At 51.4% G+C, this 9,609-nt stretch overlaps 1 protein-coding gene across 1 annotated transcript in view; it reads left to right on the forward strand.

Annotated features, from left to right (window-relative positions):
* PHF2 (PHD finger protein 2) overlaps positions 1-9,609 on the forward strand; it is a 34,460-nt gene that overhangs the window by 21,197 nt on the left and 3,654 nt on the right. Inside the window, 6 exon segments of the mRNA XM_031063514.1 lie at positions 1-21; positions 4,292-4,569; positions 5,543-5,638; positions 6,542-6,651; positions 7,804-8,065; positions 9,577-9,605. The exon segment at positions 1-21 is cut by the window's left edge and continues 15 nt beyond it. Of these exon segments, the coding sequence (XP_030919374.1) occupies positions 1-21; positions 4,292-4,569; positions 5,543-5,638; positions 6,542-6,651; positions 7,804-8,065; positions 9,577-9,605 (796 nt within the window).

A 9,609-nucleotide genomic window follows, 5' to 3' on the forward strand; every position in this document is an offset into this window, starting at 1 on the left:
TTTAGAGTATAACACCAACAGGTATGCACCAGGGGATGCTTTTCCCTCTTACCTGTGAACAAAATTGCCCTTTTGTGGTTGTGTGTGAGTCAGAATGAATTTTGCAGCTTGGTAACTGCTTTTTCTCCAGTAAGCAAACTTTTCCTTTATCCTGTGATCTGGAGGGAGAGGGAGGAAAGATTTTGGTGGTATAATTTGAACAGAGGATTTCGCATCTGTAGATGCTGAAGATCAGTTTTAGCAATAATGCTGTATTAGATGAATAATTCGAAAGAAGGAGAGAGTTCAGTGACTGCAGCTTGAGGGTGGGAATTAAGGTTTTTAATGTTGTGAGATTGTACTGAAGTTATCTCAATGGCCGGCATTTCTCCCATAAGGAACTCTAAGGTGCCACAAATGCCAGGTGTTTGAAAGAAGGATATAGGAAACTATCTGCTCTCCCTAACCTCTCTCCCTCCCTCGTTATCATTCTTCTTCCCACCAAAAATTAAGGCTTGGGGAAAAAAAGCACACTCTCTTGTGGGCACTTCTGTACCTGAAATGGAAATGTCTGCCTGGGCTTAGTGGTGTCTTATGTGGAACGTGGAAAGTGACACTGGATGTTTTGGGCTATGGCCAGTAAGGTACCGCTCCAGATCCTTCAGTGATCCAAACAATGAGTAGCGGAAAGAAATAATCACATTAACACTTGTCTGCTTGACCATCCCTGTGAATTCCTTTTCCATTCTGCATTATGGTCCATAATGGGAGGAGGGTTTATGTTGATGTTACAGTTACATTTTAGCAGGTGATTAGACACATCAAAAAGTAATTAGGTGTGTCTGACACTGTCATAAAGTTGCCGGGTTAATAAAACTCCCATACTGGAAGTTTGCTATAAAAAAAGGAAAATTATCAACTATTATAAGAACTCAAAGAAATCTTCCGTGGCCCTGTGTACACTGCTGGCCATTCTGTGGATAACACAGCTCACTGCATGCTTTAAAATGGTTCTTGACAATTGTCTGCCTTGCTCAGGGCGTGTTTTGCTGTCTGCAAGGGGTTAAACCAGAACAGAGGTTAAACTCAGGCCTTTGCTTTCCCCCCTCAGCCTGGGTGCTGTAGCCAGGGTGTGTGGAGGCTCTGTGGTTTCTGAAATCAAAGTCCCACCCCAGACTCAGCTGAGTTACTGCTCTGTGTGGGGTGGTTCAGTAGGAATGTGTCATATCAATGCTGGCTCTGGGATAAATACTGGCTTTTGGCAGTGTGTGCTGCATCTTGATTGGAAAAAGCCTCTAGTAAATGTAATTGCTGTGTTTCATTTCATAATTAGGCTTGGCTTTTCCAATGGCCATAGCGTGGTGTTTTTGAAAATGAAGCGGAAGAAACGTGATCTGCAAACACACTGTGTCACAGCATGAGGCCAGCGTGGTCATGTCTGACTCTCAGGAACAATTCCCACCTTTCTCTGCTTGCAGGGCAGATGAAGGGTAGGGAATATGTGTATTTATAGATCTGTATGTGTACACTGTGGGTGCTGTGTGCAGCCCTGTATCACTGGGGGATCTCCTCCCACACAAGCAGCCAGTGCCTGCATCCTTGTCAGACCAGGGCTGGATTCCCAGGCACTGGGAAGCAGGCCAGGGCTTTTTGTGATAGTGGCCTTATCTGAACCATGGCAAGCCTTATTCTGTCAAATACTGAGCTGTCACTAGCAGCTGGCTACCCCAGAGGCCCTGATGGCATTACCTGGAGTGCTCTAGAGAGCTGCAGCTCAACTGTGTGTGTCAGCAAGACAGGGAGAGGGAAGGACAGAGCTCCTGCAGAAAGGCTGCTGTGAGTGTGGGAACAGGCTGAAAGAACTGAAAGGGAATATGCAAAAAGCTTGGAGGGCTGGTCATCACCTGATCTTGAAAGGAGAAAAATGACTCGTGTCCAGGTCTGACTCAAAAGTGGAAGGTAACACTGGGTTTGTGCTTGAAATTGTTGGAGTGACTTCTCCACAGCCACTGCTCAATCAGTAATACTCTTTGAAATATTATAAATTCAGTTTCTAAATATGAGGATACAAGTAGGAGACTCAGTAACTGCTGCTGGAAGGAAGGAGATGATCTGCCTAGAGAGGGTGAGAGAGATGGCAGTGGTAGAGTTGGTGGTGAAGAGCAAGGCACTGGCTCCCTACACAATGTCCTGCATGATGGAGGGTGCTGGGACCATTCCTGTGCCCTGCTCACTGAGGAGGTAAAACCTGAGTCCGTCAGGGCTTGTTCCTGTCCCCAGCACAGCTGTTTGCCTGCTCCACCTGCTCTGGGACATGCCAGGGACAGAATGGCAAACCTGGCTACCACAGTCTCCCTGAGCCTCCTTTTCTCAGACTGAGCCCCTTTCCCATCTCCCTCAGCCACTGCTGGTGCTCCAGCCCCTTCTCCAGGTCTTCTCCTTTGTCTGGACATGCTCCAGCCCCTCAATGTCCTTCTTGTCATGAGGAGCCCAAAAGTGGCCCCAGGATTGCAGGTGGGGCGGCAGCAGTGCCAGCACAGGGGACGGGCACTGCCCTGGGGCTGCTGCCACACCAGGGCTGCCACAGGCACCATGAAGGCACAAAGTGCTGCCAGTGTGTCTGTTAGAGTGTCCTCCTCCCTGTGCACCCACAACAGCAGCTGTCAGCCCCAGGACAGGACAACAAGGCAGGTCTGGGCTATCCCCCAGTGCCACCTCCTGTGTGTTTGGAGATGGCTGTGGGGATACAGCAGGGGCAGAAGCACTTTGTTCCTGCTCCAATGCTCTTTTAAAATGCTTTTTTAAGCCATAATTGTAACTCACTGATAGTTTACTTTCATAAATGTGGTTTTTAAAAAATCATTGCTGAAGCTACAGAAAGGGGATATGGCTCTTCCAGAGCTTCAAAATTGCTTCCTGCGTCTTCTTGAATTTTTTTTGGATTAGAAAGCTGAAATACTCCTGATGGAAGCACACCAGAGCACATGCCCTAATGAGAAACACTCTGCCCCGTTTGCAGCTCTGAGACATTTCCCCCTTTTCAGGTTGGTGTTTGAGTCTCAGAACCACTGTTTTTGATCATATCCCACCCTTTATTTGTTGAAGTTTGTGTTGCTTAAGGCAGTTCCTCTCTGATTTGCCCATTTAGTGGTCAGTATTTGATGGTCTGTTTGCAGTGTTTTGAGAGTCCAGTGTTTAGAAAAACAGTTCAGGGAAAAAGGCTGGAAGAAAATATGATAATTCCTTGTAGATGGTGCAAAATATTTCTTTGCCAGGGAGAAGGCAGAGGAGAAGGCATGATATTGGAGGGATTTAAATGGCTCTTTCCTAAATAACTTTTTTGATGTTCTTCTGTTGGTTGAGTTGTGAATTAGTCTTAACTCATTTTCAGGATTATGACTAAATGCCATTAGTGCCCAGAAACTTTCTTTATGGTTTTGTACATTACTCTATTCAGAGGCCAGATTAAGCTCAAGTAGGAGAAAGTGACATGGTGCTGTTAATTTTCTTGTATGTTTGTGGCTTCTATTGCACAACAAATGGATAACAAGTGTAACAAATATTATTGCCACAACAAGGCTTTTTTTGCATTTCACTACTTGCCAAACTCCAAATTTCTGTAAATACTGGATGATGTGTTCTGCCAGTCTCAGAATTAATTTCCAGCAGCTCCTGGAGTGGTGACAGCCCATGATGTGAACTGGGACCAAAATCTTCCAGGCAGTTTTGAGTAGAGCCCCCCACGACATCCCCCACCAGTGCTGATGCATAAGCTCTCCTTTTACAGAAGCTGATAGTGTAGATTATAAATAATACTATTAAAATATGATGATGAGGAGGAGGAGGATTTGGTAGTACAGAAAAAAAACATTATTAAAGATAGATAGATAGATAGATAGATAGATAGATAGATAGATAGATAGATAGATAGATAGATAGATAGATAGATATTTTAAAATGATGAGGAGGAGAAGGAGGAGGATGATGATGATAGTTGGTATAGAGACACTGCTCTGTCAGGGATTCTGCTGCGGGCTTTGGGAAGTTCCCTGAGCTCTGCCCAGAGTGCTGACAGCCCCAGGGACCTGCCCACATCTCCCTGGCTCCTGGGCCATCACCCCCACATCTGAGGTGCTCTTTGTGCTATTCCTGTCCCATACAATTTCCCACTGGCCCTGGTGGTATGTGCAGCTACTCAGAGGAATCAGGGGGTCTGTCCTAGCACAACTGCCTGGCAGGAGCAAGCTGCCTGTGAGGGGTTGGTGTTTCTGGAATCACTGAGTGCTCTGGCATCTCTCCCTGTGCCCCACAGCCAGCCACCTGCCTCCCCCAGCACGCAGGAAGCCATCCAGGGCATGCTCTCTATGGCAAACCTCCAGGCCTCAGAGTCCTGCCTGCAGACGTCGTGGGGCAGCAATCAGGCGAAGAACAACTCCTTCTCCACACAAAACTTGAAGAAAACTGGTGGTGGTGGCAGCAAAACCGCTGGGAAACGGCTGCTGAAGAAAAGCACAAAGAACAGCATCGACATCGAGGATTACGACGAGGACCAGGACCACTTGGATGCCTGTTTTAAGGACTCAGATTATGGTGAGTAAGGGGAGCAGAGTGAGGCTGTGCCTGGGACACACCTGTGCCTCTTGGTGAATGTCCCTTTGCTCCTGGGCGCTTCCTCCCTCTCTGCCACCCTGGGATCAGCTGCGCGTGGAACAGGGACCTGCACACCAAAGGGAGCAAACGCATGAGACAGCAGACTGGCTGCAGAGCCCAGGGTCACACAGCCATCCAGGCAGGCTGGATTTGAGGCATGGCACAACGAGAAACTCTCAGGAAACATGGAGAGCCCCAAAACTGCAGCAGTCAACCCAGAAATGGGGGACTGTCCCAGAAATGTGGGTCAAGTACTGCTACTTGTGACAGAAATGTCCTTGTCAGCACAGTAGCAATTAAACCTCCATCTGAGAGGAGTGAGAAGTTGAATTTGTACATGGAAAAGGGATCTAATGCTGTTTTGAGTTTTGGCAGAGAAGGCAAGCATCTGCAGCAGAAATGGACACAAAGACAGTTTACAGCAGTTACATCAGTTCTGCCATAATTATTGTGGAATCATAGAGTGGTTCAGGTGGAAAGGGACCTTCAAAGGCCATCTAGTTCTACCCTCTGCCGTGGGCAGGGACACCTCCCACTAGATCAGGTTGCTCCAAGCCCTGTCCAGCCTGGCCTTGGACACTTGCAGTGATGGAGCAGCCATAGCTTCACTGGGCAACCAAGTTGGACTCGATGATTCTTGTGGCTCCCTTGCAGCTCAGGATATTCTGTGATTATAGAGGAATATAGAGAGCCAGTCACAGTTTAATGACAGCAGCTCCCAACAGTAATGTGTGGATGAGAGCACAGGAAGGTCCCCTGAGTGTCACAGCTGTGACAGAAGTGCTCAATGACACTTGTGGAGATCATCCAGCTGTGATGCCTGTGACCACTGCACATGGACAGAGCAAGGGTCCTCCGTGCAGGGTAGAGCTGTTTCCTCAACTGAAACTCTTGCCTTTGTTTCCTACTGTAGTTTACCCTTCTCTCGAATCAGATGAAGATAATCCAGTATTCAAGTCCCGATCAAAGAAAAGGAAAAGTTCAGATGATGCCCCTTACAGTCCCACGGGTAAGTTGGTGTGGTCTGCGCTGCCCACGCGAAGTCATGCAAATCTCTAAATTTTTCAAAGAGTGTGGAAACTGTAACACACGATTAGTGATTTCTTTATCATGTGAAGTTTAACCCTTTCCAGGGCAGTGGGAGGTGATCCAGGCACTGGGATTCCTGCCAAGCAGTTTTAGCCTTCCTCCTGCAATCAGCTGGCAGGAGAAAGTAATTCCTTGGTTGGTTTAATTTTTTCTCACACTCTTAGTGATAGATCATTTGATTGCCACCTTAGCAGTGGTGTAACAGTGAATCAAGCCCTGGACAGCTGGGTTGCTGTGGATTTCAGGCGTTGACTGTGGCAATAGTCAGGAGTAGTCTCCTCCAGGAGAGAGAGCAGGAATAGTCTCCTCCCGGTTCAGCCAAAGCTCATGATCTGGAAGGATTTGGTCTGCCCTGTGTTTGTTGGAGCTCACCAGGGGCAGTGACAGGCAAGAGGGCCCCTAGACCCCTTTGACCCCTGTGGCCCATGAGCAGGGCATCCTCTGTGTGTGCTGTGCGTGACAAGCAGCCCATGCGTGCTCTCATCAGCTTGTGGCCCTGCATGTCCTCCTGCAGCTGCAGGTGAGCATTGTCGCTTTGGAGATAACTCTCATAATCCATGATGTGGGCACAAACCTGGGTGGCTTTGGCTTCAGGTGGCTGTGAAGCTGCTTAGCTGTGTGACATCTCTGTCAGCAGCTTCTGCCCGTGCCACCGTGCCCGGAGGCCGTTGGCTCTCATGCCTTCACTCATACCTGGGGAAGGGAAGGGCAGAGGCTGTCCCCATCTCTCCTGGCTGAGAGGGTAGAGCCCGCTGCCCTGTGGTGGCTGTGCTGCTCCCTCGGGCACATTCCTGCCCCTCACCTGCCTCTGCTCTCCCTGCAGCACGAGTTGGCCCCTCGGTGCCCCGGCAGGACAGACCGGTGCGGGAAGGCACGAGAGTCGCCTCCATCGAAACGGGACTCGCCGCCGCCGCCGCCAAGCTGTCACAGCAGGTGAGAGGCTGCCTGGAGAGTAGCAGCTGTCAGGAAAGGAGAGCCCTGTCCCCAGCGGCAGAGCTGTGCCCAAGCCTAGTGCTGTGCCAGCCCTGCGTGCTGTTTGGTCCTGCCGGTGACACGAGGCTCTGCAGTCTCAGGGAAATAAACGGGATCCAAGCCCAGCGGTGTCACAACATACCTGAGCATGTCACAGGGTAGCAAGGGACAGAGAAAAGCACAGGGAAGGATGAGGGGGTGAGAATGGCTACTGGGGTAGAACAGGAGAAGGCTGCCTCAAAGGAGTGTATTTGATGTGTGCTTGAGAGCCTGACTGGTGTGATTGCCTGTGTGTTCAGATTGGCTGCTGGGAAGTGTCAGGGTTTGCTTCCAAAGGATTGGTGAACTGTGAGCAAAGGGTGAGTTTAGGAAAGGAACTGGAGCAGTTTGGATGTTTGGTAAGTGTCTGGTCTCTGAAGGGGTCAGAGAAGCCCTGTAAAGGTGACGTGGCGAGATGCTAAGGTGACAAGGTCTGCTGGAGCAAGGTTGGTGAGGCACCTCAGCAAGCTGGCGGAGATTGCAGGTTGTGGTGGCCTCGGGCTTCTGCGATGTGGACTATTGAGTAGAAGAGCTTTAAGGATGGTGGCAGGGTTCCAAGAAGAAGGAACTGAAAGTAGACAAGGAACACAGGACAGTAGCAGACCTCTGCCATCCCAGTGTGCATGTCCAGGTGCAGTTACAGGTCAGGAGATGATATGTGTGTCCTAGCAGGAAGCAGAGGCTGAATCAGTGGGATGTTTAATATCCTTCATGCTGTTGTGCAAGGGTGTGAAGATCCTCGAAGATAGGAGGTGCCAGTTTTTATGGAAGATGGAAAGCTTTGCCCATGCTGACCACGCTGCTGTGCCAGGGCAGTGTCGGTGCAGCCTCGCTGCTCCTGCTCGCCGCAGTGTAAGGACGAGGAGGCCCCGCACAGAGCGAGGATGTAGAGGCACGAGAGGCAAACGTGTGTGTGCAGCTGTGAGCCAGACGTGTGGAGCAGCCCCCGAGCGCTTGTCCATGGCCAACTCCTGGCGTGTCGTTGTATCAGGACCCTAAGCAACACCGCTGGCCCTTGCCCTAGCTAAAGGTCTTCTGGGGATTAATCTGAGCTTCATCTTTGTCATTTTAAAGGAGGAACAAAAAGGCAAGAAGAAAAAAAATACCAAAAAGAAGCTGTCAGCCCCCAACGCAAGCAAAGCGGCTCAGGAAGGCAGCTCCCCCGAGCCGAAGCTGGAGTCACAGGCCAGCAGCCTCACAGATCACGAGTACACCGCAGGGGCCAGCACCTTTGGGGTCGCCCAGCCTAACAGGGGATCGCAGCCGATGGCACCCGGTGTTTTCCTCACACAGAGGAGACCCTCATCATCCTCGCAGAACAATGCCTCCGCCAAAGGTACCAGGAAACGCCTGGGGTGTGGTGCAGGAGTGGGGAAGGGTGAAGGGCCATGGAAGCCGAGCCTTCCGCAGGGCCTCCACTGCAGTGTGTAGTATGGGCATGCACAGGTGCAGGTGTGTGGATCCAAGTCAGATCTGGTCAGGGATAGGACTCCAAGTCAGATCTGGTCAGGGATAGGACTCGTGGCCTTGACTGTCCTGGCACTGCGAGGCCAGGCAGGTGTTTCTGTGCTGGGCTCTTGGCTGCAGGTGTGAGGTGTCCCTGCAGGAGCACTGCCCAACCTGGCCCCAGCTCAGGAGCACCTGCAGGGTCACATCCCAGACAGCCTGGCCAGGGGAGCCATGGCCAGGGGAGGATGCATCCACGAAGGCTGTTCTGCCCAGGGCTGGGGCAGGCACTGTGGTGTTGGTGGTGGCTGTACACCAGCTCTGTGCTGACTGTAGCTGAGGACAGTGCTTGCAGGACATGTAGAGCAGGGCACACTGCAGATCTCTCTGGAGGGTTGCCGCAAGGAAGCAGAGGAATATCAGACCTTGGGAGTAACACAACTACAACGAAAGGCAGGAGAGAGGAAGAGGTTTCTTGCTGTCTGTCATAGGGAAAGCGTGAGAAAGCTGAGGCTCTCACAGAGTCTAGGCTGGGACCTCCTGCTCTCCATTTGAACTTGGCTCAGGAAGTGTAACTGAGGCAGGTGTGTGGCACAGGCACTGTGTAGCATGAAAATTGTGTGTGGTCCCACTGGGAAAGGCCCCAGTGACAAGTGAGGCGATGTGGCAGATGTTTCCTGAATTCCATGTATTCGAGTGGAGCAGATTAGCGGTGGTGCACAATACCCTGGTAGCTTGGATGGCCATAGGGCAGGATGTGTGTAGCCTGTGGTAGGGGCTGGGGTCCTACCAGGAGCTGGTGGTACCTGTGGCTCTCCGCAGGGCTGGAGTGGAAAGAATGTATTTGCCTGGAATTGTGCTTTTGTGGTGAAATGGTGGGAAACAGGTTCAAGGCAGAGAGATACCCAGGAGCCTGGAGATGCAAAGAGCTGTAGGGCGTGTGTCTGTGTGTCTGTGTGTCTGTGTGTCTGTGTGTGTGTGCAGTCTCTCCCTGAGGAGCAGAATGGCACTGGTGGGGCTGGGTTTGTGTCTGTCACCCTGTGGGCAAACAGGTGACCATGAGCAGTGAGCCAGGGCAGGTGAGGGTGCAGAGCAGCAGGGCTGGCACTGCAGGGACAGGAGGGTGCCCGGCAGAGCTGTGCCTCCCCCGAGCAGGCGTGGATGTGTCCTGCGAATGGGTGTGCACTGTGCCCTGGCTCAGCAGGGCTGGCTCTCCAGGGGCTGTGCTCCCAGCCAAGCCCTGTCCTGTGGCCAGCAGCGCCATTCCTGAGGGGGGCTGGTGGGTGTCCTTGAAGGTGCGGGGCAGGGCTGGTGGCAGGGCCGCGGAGGCAGGAGGCAGCGGGAGGGTCTGTGCCTGTGGGGTGGGTGTGGATGCTCACCCCATCCCTGCTGTCCTTCCAGGGAAGCGTACGAAGAAGGGGATGGCCACGGCCA

This window comes from Geospiza fortis, unplaced genomic scaffold (assembly GCF_000277835.1).
Source record: "Geospiza fortis unplaced genomic scaffold, GeoFor_1.0 scaffold394, whole genome shotgun sequence".
Classification (NCBI taxonomy): domain Eukaryota; kingdom Metazoa; phylum Chordata; class Aves; order Passeriformes; family Thraupidae; genus Geospiza; species Geospiza fortis.